The 12530-nt window shown below is 42.2% G+C and overlaps 1 protein-coding gene across 2 annotated transcripts in view; it reads right to left on the reverse strand.

The window, feature by feature from the left end:
* Positions 1 to 12530, reverse strand: part of KIT (KIT proto-oncogene receptor tyrosine kinase) — an 80257-nt gene that overhangs the window by 10780 nt on the left and 56947 nt on the right. Inside the window, exons 8-14 of one of the 2 annotated variants that reach the window (XM_006093960.3) lie at positions 6399 to 6513; positions 4509 to 4690; positions 3222 to 3328; positions 2999 to 3125; positions 2637 to 2741; positions 2440 to 2550; positions 973 to 1123 (exon numbers count right to left, since the gene is read on the reverse strand). In XM_006093960.3, the coding sequence (XP_006094022.1) occupies positions 973 to 1123; positions 2440 to 2550; positions 2637 to 2741; positions 2999 to 3125; positions 3222 to 3328; positions 4509 to 4690; positions 6399 to 6513 (898 nt within the window). Of the gene's footprint in view, positions 1 to 972; positions 1124 to 2439; positions 2551 to 2636; positions 2742 to 2998; positions 3126 to 3221; positions 3329 to 4496; positions 4691 to 6398; positions 6514 to 12530 lie in introns of both variants that reach the window. The other variant, XM_014460194.2, reaches the window with a different exon arrangement.

The following is a 12530-nucleotide window of genomic DNA, read 5'->3' on the forward strand; positions in this document are numbered from 1 at the left end:
GTTAACAGGTTAACAAGCATGTCAAACTCGCAGTCGGCAGCTCGTTTGGCATGCGGCCCGCCAGCCGCAAGTCTGACATGCTTGGTTAGGAGATAGATTTGCCATCTCTAAATACAGGGGCAACAGTATAAAAAGGAGAGGAGAAACCCACTGCACAAATGCAGAAATATAAAGAATAAGGGGCTGGGCATGAGAAGTAGGATTTCTGTTGGGCTGAGTGAATCCAGGAAACCTTTAGTGGTGTAACTTAACATTTGGAAAAAAGAGGCAGGCATGGCAGAGACGATTTCTATTCTGGTTGTAAACCACACTAATTCTCCTTAGAAGAACTTGAAGCTCTTTACACATCATTTACATTCAGAATGTTACCAATGATGAAAGAGATGAAAATAAGGTGCAGAATTTCTTTAAATGTGCCTTTTTATAGCATAATGAGGTTTTGATTTTGTTTTTTTGAAGGGTTAGGTATATAGAAATAATTTAGAGGTGGATGGCGAGAAACCTACAAGCAGTTAGGTTCAGAGCTTTCTGCCATTCTGTTAAAGGCTTTAAAGGAATTTACTGTGACGACTTGACAAGCTTGCGCATTTTCCTATAAACGGTGTCTCACTGTAAAGATGCATACAGTACCAGCGCCACAGGATAAATGGACTGACACACAAGAGCAGAGCCATGATAAGAGAAACAGGTATAGAGTTCATTCTGTTGAACAGAACAAAAGCTTAGGAAAAAACTAAATATGCATTAAAGAAAAATATGTCAGCAAAAATCTAAGTTTAAGACTACCTGAATCTTTAAAAGCATGATTTAAACTCTGCAAACTGTTAATCACATTTAAATGATTTAATAATTCTGATTTTGCACCTCAAAGTACCTCAGTTCACTTTTTTTAAAGAATCAGCCTTGATTGCAAACCCTTATGACCCCAGAACTGCCTGTCAACAGCTGACTGTTTATGTAAATCAGTCTTACCAGGAAGACTCCTTTGAATGCAGAAGGTTCTTATAAAGTGCCGCTTCTGCATGATCTTCCTGCTTCGAGCAAATAAATGAATCACGTTTTCTCCTCAAAAAATTCAAAAGATCACCATAGCAACAATATTCTGTAATGACCAGCGTGGGCCCTATAAGCAAAAAAGAAAAGGTTAGAAAGAGCTGAGCTATATAGACAAATCCTGCCTCCCAGAAAAATGCCCAACGGTGATCCAAGCCAGGAACAATCCGTTTCAACGGACAAGCTTACTGAGTACCAACACAATCCAATTATTAACATTGCTTATCATCCTAGCTGGTTTGGCTCAGTGGATAGAGTACTGGCCTGTGGACTGAAGGGTCCCAGGTTCGATTCTGGGTAAGGGCACATGCCTGGGTTGCGGGCTGGATCCCCAGTAGGGGGCGTGCAGGAGGCAGCCAATCAGTGATTCTCTCTCATCATTGATGTTTCTATCTCTCTCTCCCTCTCCTTTCCTCTCTGAAATCAATAAAAATATATTTTAAAAAAAAACAGCATTGCTTACCAAAAAGCAGCCTTACGTGAATAAAACTAAACAAGCAAGCCCCTTTTAACCTACATGTGTGTGACTTCTGGTTATACTATTATCAAACTTCCTATTTGAGTCCTCGGACTCACTTCTGTTTACACACAGTGGGGCTCACACCCTCTCGGTAAAACTGTCATGGAAATGATGGCACGCGCTGCAGTATAATAGGAAAGCCAACCGCGTGGAAAAGCCAGCTGAGACCCATTAGGAAACGGGTGAAGCCCTGAAATGACAGGGCATCACCATCACCTGTGTTCTGAGCGCTCCTAAGTCGAACATTTTCTTGGTGTTGTGAGTGCCTAACACGGCAGCTCTGAAGTTAACAGGCAACTAATTAACATGGGCAGAAGTTTCTCATGAACAATTCATGATGTGGTGAAGCAACGGTTAAGGGGCCTGTTTTAAGAAATTATATAAAGTTGTCAACTTGACCGTGGAGCTCTCCAGATCTCCGGGAACAGTTCCTTTCACGCGGCTTTGTTCCTTTCGTCCAAAATGAAACCCGGGATGGGAGGCTCAACTGAGGCTTCAGAATTGGAAACTTATTTTTAACAAAAGTGAAGTGTTTGCCTCATTTGGTGTATATGTGAGAGCTGGTAGGCTTAAAGGCCTCCATTTAATTATAGTATGAAAATGAATCTTAACCCTTGAGTGACTAAATATGAGGCAGCAAAATATAAATCCTACAAGATAAAAAGAAAAGCTTTCTGGCCAAGATGAGACATCGTTCTTGAGATACGCAAGAGGTCCCTGTTGAGGACACATACAGGCAGTAACTAAGGTGTGTCCTGGGCTGCCCCACCCTTGATGATAAAACTAAAATATACAGTCTTCAGAACAATAACTGGGAGAGGGGAGTCACTGACAGATCATCAAAGACCAGTTGGTGGCGGCTTTACCTCCGATGGTGCACGCTCCCAGAAGATTCACGATATTCATATGATTGCCGAGGTAGCTCAAGACCTTGAGTTCAGACATGAGGGCTTCTCGTTCTGTTAAATGGGCACTCGCTAAAATGAGAAACACCTTATTTTAGCAAAAATAAAAAAACTGACAAACTGGTGTTGAATACAGGCAGTTGCCTGAAGAAACTTACGCTTGAGCATCTTCACAGCAACAGTCATGGCTGCATCCGACTTGATCAAGCCGTACGCTGTGGCCTCCACAACTTTGCCGAAGGCGCCGGCCCCCAAGGTTTTCCCTGCAGAAAGGAAGACAACCAAGTAAGCTGGTGGGACCAAAGGGCCATCTGTGTGATTTTAACGATGGAATGAAGGACATGTGTTTAGATACATTTCCCTACGTGCTTGATGCCAAATCTTTCAAAGATGGTGACTTTGCACAGAAAACATTTATTGCCTCAGGTGGGAGAAAACAAGGGAAGCTGTTGGGGTTCCCTAAAGTCATTGTTATGTGAACACAAAAAGGCTCCTTGGAAAGCCCCTGTTTCATACTGACCAAAACTCAGCCTGTTTCTGGGAAACTCCCACTTGTGATCATAAGGAAGTTGCGTTGGGTCTATGTACACGTAATTGTTTCCATTGATCTCCTCAACAACCTTCCACTGCACTTCATACATGGGCTTCTGGTGGGGGGGGAGAAAGGAACAGATGTATTTTCTTTTCATGATCAACGTGTCAATCATTACAGCGCTCAGGGCAGAGAACAAACGAATAGTTACCTGTAAGTATTTGTAGGTAAGAATCATTACAATAATGCACATCATGCCGGCCGCAATCACAAAACCGATCAGCAAAGGCGTGAACAGGGTGTGGGCATGAATTTTCTCTAAAATGAAAGAGGAGCGTGGACTCACAACCTATCCGCAGGACTGGGTCTTCACCACACCATCTACCCCAAACCGCCCGCCTCCCATCTCGCAGCCCATGGCGCCATTCGAAGCCGTGCACATCCCAGCCGCTTGCCTTGGTTATCATCTTACTCCGTTATTCAAGGGAATCTTTTAAAAATAATTTTGAACCAGATACTGTGGGAAGAGAGCCTGAGATTCCTATAGCACAAAAGTAATTTTACGCCGTTGGTCAACGAAAAGCAACATCTGAATGAACTTTGTACTTCAACCAAATTCCTTCCTTTGACAACTTTTAAGAAATGTCCTTTATGGGTGGTTTCTATTTTCTTCTTTATGCTTTCTTGTGTTTTCCAAGTTTCCTACACTGAGAAAAACACTTTTAAAGTGTTCTTTTTATTGCCCCGTCTGAAAAAAAAAATCTATGGTGCAGAACAATGTAAGAATTCTTCCCCTCATTACTCAAAAACTGAAAATACACCACTTTTGGCACTCGCCTTTGCCAACTCAGGAAAACAAAAAGTGAGCCCTAAGAATGTAGGTGCTCAGTTTCTTTGTCTTCTAATGTCATGCCAATTCATCAATGTGTCCACAAGGATCATTTAACTTCTGTTAGGAGAGCCAGTCACTCATGAATCAAATTTTAAAGATGTTAAAGAAACAGCTCACTAACATGACTTCATAAAAGGCAATGTTAACTTTCTGATATAGTATCTGGCAATGTGTTAAAATAACTGATTTTAAATGGAATATAAATGTTTAAATTCAGAATATCCTAATTCTGTTTCTCTGTCGATATAAGGAAAATATATTCCCCCATTTTCCTTCTCTACTCCTTTTAAATAAAAACAATTATTGCATGAACTTTATGATGCATTATATGTAAACACACACGCATGCATGCATACATGCATAGATATGTGCACACACATGTGTAAGATCCATATAGTAACATGGGTAAAATTACCGCATACATTTTATTAACAGACTAGTATGGAATGAAACTTAGTGAGTTTGATGACAGTACAGTGCAATGTAGATATTACCAGGAATGACATGGCCAATGATGGAATGGACTTAAAATCATGATTGATAATGGTAGCAGAGCCTAAACATCCCCTTAAATTGGATTAAAAAGAAATATACCTTTGCTGTTACCTTTAAATGCAAAGTTAAAAAAGGCAGAACTCTTGCCCACATCGTTGTAAGCCCTGCACTCGAACGTGCCGTTGAGCTTGAAGGCACTGTCATCGATGGAACTCTGAACCACCAGCTTGCCAAACGGGTTCACAGAGGAGTTCTGTATCTGCACATTCACCGGCCCAACAGGAACAGAACATCTAGGGGGAAGCAAACAACAGCCCAGACTTACTCCAGGAACACCCTCACTCAAACACCCTGGGTTTGGCATTCTTTTCAAACTAAGTTAGGGGTTCATAACTGGAAATTTCCTCTGACAACCGGAAGCGTCTGAGGACGAGTGAGCCCTTCTGTGGCACAGGGAGGGGGAAAGCGCCACGGAAGAGAAGACGGAGAGAGGAGGTTTTGGAGTGAGGCGTGGGTTTGAATCGTGACTCAAACACCTATTCTGTTGACTCCTGACAAGTTACCTCAAAATCTACAAGACTCAGTTCCTACAGCTGTAACATTGGGATGATAAGACTCACCCTGGATTGTTAAACAGAAATGACTTAAATACCCTTAAATGAACTAATAGTGAAAGGTTGAAGAGGAAAAGCATGGAGCGAGAAAGCCTTGTGTCAACACGATGACCACAGGCAACCCCCAGAACCCCAGCCGTGAGGACCCACTGGAGGTTCTATGACGGGAGGTGCAGGCTGTCCAGCCAGGATGCACTGCAGGTGGCAAAGACCATGAAGAGCCAGACCCTGATGAGTCTATTTAAATTATCCCTCCCCACCCCACTCCCACGTGCCTAGCAGTGTTCCATTCCTTACCTTGCTCTGTCTTCCTCCTTAGCACTTAATATCTGCCTGCATTAGCTCTTTATTTTCTTTGTCCATCTCCACCCTTTAAACATGAGCTCACAAAGCCGGGACTTTTGTTCCCTAGACCAGTGTCGGGCATACAGTTGGCGCACCAAAAATAATTACTAAATGGCCGACTATCATTACTTGGGTTTCTCCTGCTATGGGCAGACTTTTCAGGGGTCTTGAACCAACCCTATTATTGCAATGTAGATATTACCAGAAGTGACATGACCAATGACGGAATAGACTTAAAATCATGATTGATATGGTCTTCCCCAAAGAAAACATTCCACTCAAACTCAGCTGAAAACCACAATCCTATGTAACCTCTTCCCACTTGTTGTGATAAAAAGGTCTATTCCATGAAAAATAAAATTTCTGTTATTATTTGCACTCTTCAATTGTGATGTTACACTGGGCTTTTAAAGCCCGAGCATAAAATACCATTTGCTGGATAAAAACAGCAAGGTTGACCCCATTTTCATCTTCAGGTAATATGAAAGGACGATTTAAGGCTTACGTGTGGATTCTAGGGGAGAGGAAGCACAAAGCCAGATGTGCTCTGCTCAGGGGCTGGGCACCTAATCACCGAGAAAACCGCTTCAGAACCCGGAGCTGACAAACGCCATATGCACGTTATAACCGCACGATCATTACTTTTTGGTAACTTGGCAATTAACTTCTGAGGTAATTTTTTTCACAATAACTACAGCCACATTTCCCACACACATTACCTCCTGTGTATAGAATGGAAATCTAATTACTCTGTCCTGGAAAATTGCTTTATCTACCTGCGGGCTAGAATTGCATGATAAATCCAAAAAGATAACCATCAAAATAGAGAAGTCATTCAGTAATCATTTTCAGCAAACAAAATTAATGTCTACCAAGAAAAATATAGCAATTATGCCGTCTCAAAAGCCACACGGACAGAAAAATAGAATCCTCGAAACAAAGCTTTTTTGGGAGGAAAAAATCTGAAAACGTAGTTGAAATTCAGCCGAATTGCAGTCCTTCCCTTCTGCATGTCAAGTGGTAACAAAAATAATCATCTCACCTCTGCTCCGTTCCTGGACAAAAGTACCAATCTATTGTGGGCTCCGGGAATCCTGCTGCCACACACTGGAGCATGCCATTCGTGAGCCTCTCAGAAGTCAAGATCTCTGGCTTTGCTGCAGGAAAAGAGAAGTAGCCACACGTCAAACTGCTGGAGAACATCCCCGAGACTCACGCCACTCAGAACCCTCAGAACCTTCGTGAGGCTGGAGACGACCTTGAGGGAACACGTTACTCGAGGGAAGAATCCAAACCAGTGCATGGAAGGTCCAGGGAGGGGGGTGTGAAGGTCAGCCCAGGAAAGGCTTCCACAGTTAGAACAGCGCACCCTGCAGATGTGGGGTCTCTGAGAACTCTGACCCGGGGATGGCTGAAGCGGAGGGCAGGACCACCTGGCAGGGGTTCTGTTTCCAGGGAGTGGGAAGCTGAAAGACTGCTTCTAATGAAGACAGTAACACTTCCCGATTATTCTAAAGGTGAAAATTCCTGACATCGGGATTTCAAGTTAATGTGGGGACTGGAATGAATAAATACAGGAAAAGCAACCCCCCCTCCCCCGCCCCCCCCCTCTCTCTCTCTCAAGAATTCCCTCTTTTCTAGAGGGGGAGGTGAAGAAGTGGTACAGATAAAGAGCTGGATCACCCTATTCACAGAAAACCCAAAACATAAGAGTAAAATACAATATGGGCTTTTAACTCCAAATTTTTACTTCAGATGCAAAATACAAAATTAGAGGAGGAAACCAGCCCCAGAGTTTTATTCATACATTTATCTAAACCTGAGTACAATCACCAAAAGAGTAAATTATATCAGCAGGAATGCTCTAATTTGACATTTCTGTGTAACTACAATAATCAACGGATATTCAATCAAGGGTGCCCTAAAGCAAATTCTCCAGATTATTTCTAAAGTGGAAGGGGATGAACTTATGCTCAGTTGTTCTATTAGTAATATATTTGGAGCATTTTAACCCTTTGATAACGAGCAAGCTCCAGTGGTTCTCAACCTTCCTAATGCTGCGACCCTTTAATGCAGTTCCTCATGTTGTGGTGACCCCCAACCATAAAATTATTTTCGTTGCTTACTTCATAACTGTAATTTTGCTACTGTTATGAATCGTAATGTAAATATCTGATATGCAGGATGTATTTTCATTGTTCACGACCCACAGGTTGAGAACCACTGAATAACATCTGAATGGCAAGGACGGTGATGTGCTCACCCTGGATCCTTGGTGCAGCATCGAGTGCCCAGGTAAGTACAGAACTCAGGAGGCCACGTGTGTGGTAGACAGCCCTGCACACCGGCTCCGACACTCACCAGTTCTGGGCGCCTCCATCAAGTCTCCTCATGGGTAAAATGGGTCATTAATTATGCCATGGCTGCTATGCTCAATGTTAGAGCGTCAACCCTCATACCAACGATCTTGGATCCTAATCCTGGTCAAGGGCACATACCTGAGTTGCAGGTTTGATCCCTGGAACTGGGTCAGAGTGTGTGAGGAAAGCAACCAATGGATATGTCTCACTAATTAAATAGTACCCATTTCATAGGGAGATGGAGGACAAGAATGATTCACAGAAATAAATAAAAAACTAAGAACAATTTGCAGAAATGAAACAATTATTAATGATTCAGTTATTCTTTTCTGTTCAGAGTACCCACCCTCCTTGTGCCCACCCTCTTTGGTTAATCAAGTTTGCTACCAACTAAGTTCACTACATTTGCCACTCTAAATTTTCTCTTCCATGACCTAAAAATTGCTTCTTTAAGAAAGTGTGAAATTGTGTATGTATTTTAATCTGATAAATTGGGAATTTGACATCAATTATGTTGCAGCTGATCGGAAAACTCTGTGGTGAGAAGGAAAGACTGACGGGTCAGAGACTTAGGGAGCTTATTTCCTCAAAGGAAGGTACCACTGATAAATGACATCTTTGTAGAACAACCTCTCAGCACCTCAACTCCTTGCAGGCAAAACAGCTTGGCAGGGATCAGAGTGTCCACATGCATGGCACACCCACCTGTCACTCAACCTGGCCCTGCTGATGGGCTGGCCATTTGGCTAGACACCCAAGAGAGCGACACTCCAAAGCAATCTCAAGGTAGGGGCATCCTTGAGACTTTGGACCCAATGCCAGCTTTCACAAATAGAGCAAGAAAACGAGCCATCGCCTTGCGAAAGCATCCATCTGGCAAGCTTCGTTTAATTATCACGGGCAACTGTGTGATCAAACTGGAAAGTAGGACATAACACACAAAAAGTGGAGCTTTAGAACCGAGCTATTTGCTGGAGACTGCAGGTAGCCTTCGGTGGGTCTCTCTGGACTCAATTCCAGTGTCACCTCCTTTCCAAGCCATGCTCAACTCTCCAAAGCCAAGGTGGTTGGTCCCTCCTCCCCGTTCCTGCGGGACTTTAGATCACTGGACACTCCTCCACCAGGCTGCACTTCCTCCATCTGTTTGTACCCCTGACCCCTAGCAGAGTCTGACCTGTGGTGGACCCACATAAAGAGCTGTTGAGTGACTACGTCTCCCCCAAAGGAACAAGTCCCTCCTATTCCATAGGAATTCAATTAGAGTCACAAGAAGGGACCTGGAAAAATAGCCTAAGGTCAACTTTCCTGTGTAGGGGCACTATTTCTACTACTTTTGCACAGTTAAGAAACTCACATACATACCGGGACATGTGAATTCCTTTTAATGCTGAGATTAATGTTGAGAGAGGAGCCGCCACACCACATAGACAGCAAAGATAACTAGACAGGACTCAAATGTGCCTGAGTTCATAAGACAGATCTCCTCATACCAATATTCCTTTTGTCACTCATCCTTCCTAATGCCACATGATGACTTTTAGTGCAATTGACTCAACAGGAAGGAAAAAAAAGGCTGAAAGGATACTTAAGATGTTAACAATGGTTATCTCTGGGTAATAGGGTTATGGATCATTTCTATTTTATTCTTTTAAAATTATTTTTAAAATGTTTTTGTTTACAATGAATATGTAGCTAATAATGAACCTATAAAACATTTTTTTAATTAAAAAATTGGAACAGCTCAAAATTACATAATCAATCACATTTAGCTTTGGTTATAAGTGCTGCCCGGTCCAAGCCTTCCAGCATGACACCTGGTAGAAGTTATACAACGGCCAGGGCTGGCCTACTTGCTCCGTGTGCTGGTTAATTAGGCAGACTTTTCAGCTACTGTCCCAGTCATAACCTGAAGCTAGCGGAGCAGCATTTTTCCTGTTGGGCCTTAGGTTTGCCAACCAAGCTCAGAGGGCCCTCAAACATCAGTGTGCATTAAAAGTACTAAAGGTAAAAATGCAGATTCCTGGCCCCACCCACGGAGATTTTTTTTGCATAGGTTTGGATCTAACCTAGCAATTCGCTTTTTAAAAGTACCCTCAAGGGACCCTTGATCAGGCTGGGACTAGGGTGAGGCCAGGAAAACACTCTGAATGCAGAATTTAAGAAGGCACTCGGTCTAGACGTCTTGCAAGTGCAGGGTTGGCACCATGAGTGAGTAGTTCCTTGAATTTTGCGCCCTAGGTGCCTTCTCTTGCCTCACCCTAATCCTAGCCCTGTCCCCAGTGCTGGTGATGAGAGACCTCATTCTGAAAAGGCTAAGTTGCATGATTACAGTTTGGGCTGTACGTGATAAGCTGCACTATGAAAATGTTTAATGCATACAGAATAAGCTAGGTACAAATCTGATTCCTAAAAAATGAAAATCTGGGCTCATCTGCATTTTTCTAAGTGTCTCAAAGCACTGTGAAAGGCATTAAATACACATTTTACTTTTAAAGACACATAACCCTCTGTAATTCTCCAGGTTAAATCTAAGCTATGGTTTCTTATATATTCTGCAACCAGCAGGACACCAAATGACACTTTCCCTAATTCCTCCCAAGTTGGAGGTTTAGATAAGCCTAAGAAGTGTGTAAGTTATGTGTTTCCTGGGAAGATAAAAATAGTCCCCTTTCTCCTTTCAAAGCACTGTGGACCTGAGCCATTCTGGTATCTCCAACGACACTGATCGGCTTCTAGGCAGCTGTCAGAGTACTTATAATTTCTACTGAGAATTTATTGCTCATGCAATTAAAAATCCTAATCATTCGCTGATTTACTCCACAGACGTAAGTCTCCAAATAATAAAAGATTACACGAAAAGGAATCATAAAGATGAATTTTTATCGAGGTTTAATTAACACATAACATTATATTAGTTTCAGGTGTACAAAATAGCAATTTGGTATTTGTATATAATGCAAAAATGGCCACCACACTAAGTCTAGTTAACATCCATCATCAAGAGTTACAACTAATTTTTTCCTTGTGATGAGGGCTTTTAAGATCTGCTTTCTTAGCAACTTTCAAACATTCAGTACAGTATTCACTATAGTCACCATGCTGTACATTACACATCCCATGACCTATATATTTTATAACTGGAAGTTTATACCTTTTAACCACCACCCACTTCATCCATTTTGCCCACCCTCACACACACACCCTCCTGGCAATCAGCAGTCTGTTCTCTGTATCTGAGTTCATTTTAAAAAAATATTCCACATGCAGGCGAGATCATATGGTTATTTATCTTTCTCTAATTGGCTTTTTTCACTTAGCATAATCCTCTCCAGGTCCATCCATACTGTCACAAATGGCAAGATTTCATTCTCTTTCAAGACTGAATATATTCCATTATATGCATACACCACATTTTCTTTATCCATGCATCCATAGATGAACATTTTGGTTGTTTTCTGGGATGAATTTGGTTTTCCGATTGTAGGTCTGCTGGTGTTGAATGGCAATACAGCAGTGCTTGGTAGCAATCTGTCACTATCCTGGTTTGGGTCTAAGTCAAATCTACATTCCTGCTGCAATCCTATATAATAAAAAGCTAATATGCAAATCGAACGAACGGTGGGCCGACTGGTTGCTATGATGTGCACTGACCACTAGGGGGCAGACGCTCAATGCAGGAGCTGCCCCCTGGTGGTCAGTGCGCTCCCACAGGGGGAGCGCTGCTCAGCCAGAAGCCCTGAGCTGGGCTGACGGTTGGCGAGCACAGAGGCGGTAGTGGGAGCCTCTCCCACCTCTGCAGCAGTGCTAAGGATGTCCCACTGATGGCTTAGGTCCGCTCCCCCCAGGGAGCGGGCCTAAGCCGTCAGTCAGACATCGCCCAAGGGCTCCCGGACTGCGAGAGGGCACCCTCTCCAAGTTCACAAATTTCGTGCACCAGGCCTCTAGTACCATTATAATAAAGAAAGTTAAATCAGCTACAATAGGAGTATTGAAAAACTCAGATGAACTTTTACTTATAAAAGGAATATTATTATACTTTTTTAAAACTCCAGAATAGATATCTTGAAAATATATTTTGTTTCGTGCATTCTTAAAGATAGCCAGAGACTGGCATATGGACACTTTAACAAAAGCTTGTTTAACACACAAAACAAAATGTCAACTATAATCTTCTGTGTATCTAGCCATCTTTAACAGAATGTCTATCATCTAAAAAAATCATTCTCCTAAGGAAGTGATGTTTTAACTAGTGCTAAGCAAGCTTTTAATGTAAAGGGTGAGGCAGTAAATATTTTAGGCTTTGTGGGTCATAGGGTCTCTCTCTTACAAATAATTCTGCCATTGTACCACAAATAAAGCTGTAGACATGTGAACGAATGTGCACATCTGTGTTCCAACACAACTTGACTTGGGGACACTAACATTTTAATTTTATTTTCATGTCTCATAAATATCTTCTGATTATTTTTGAACCTTTCAAACAAATTCTTAGCTTATGGGCCATTAAGGAGCAGACTGAATCTGGCCTATAGTTTGACAACCCTGGTTCTAAAGAGCAATCAAAATAATTGCCCAATTCTAAGATAAAGTTAAAACAAATCCAAAAAATCATGAAAGTACTTGGAGAGGGGCCCCCTCAGCCAGAATCATGGTGCAGGAGCATCATGGTTTGTGTCCCAGGCACAGGGAGGGGAGATGTGAGCACACATTACAATACAAAATAGTGACTTCATTTTACCACATAATCCAGAAGTGGAAAAGAAGGGTTATTGACACAATGCCCATGGAAAGATTATGTACCTATTCTTAGATTT

The sequence above is a fragment of the Myotis lucifugus genome, unplaced genomic scaffold, assembly GCF_000147115.1.
Source record: "Myotis lucifugus unplaced genomic scaffold, Myoluc2.0 scaffold_127, whole genome shotgun sequence".
Taxonomy (NCBI): Eukaryota; Metazoa; Chordata; class Mammalia; order Chiroptera; family Vespertilionidae; genus Myotis; species Myotis lucifugus.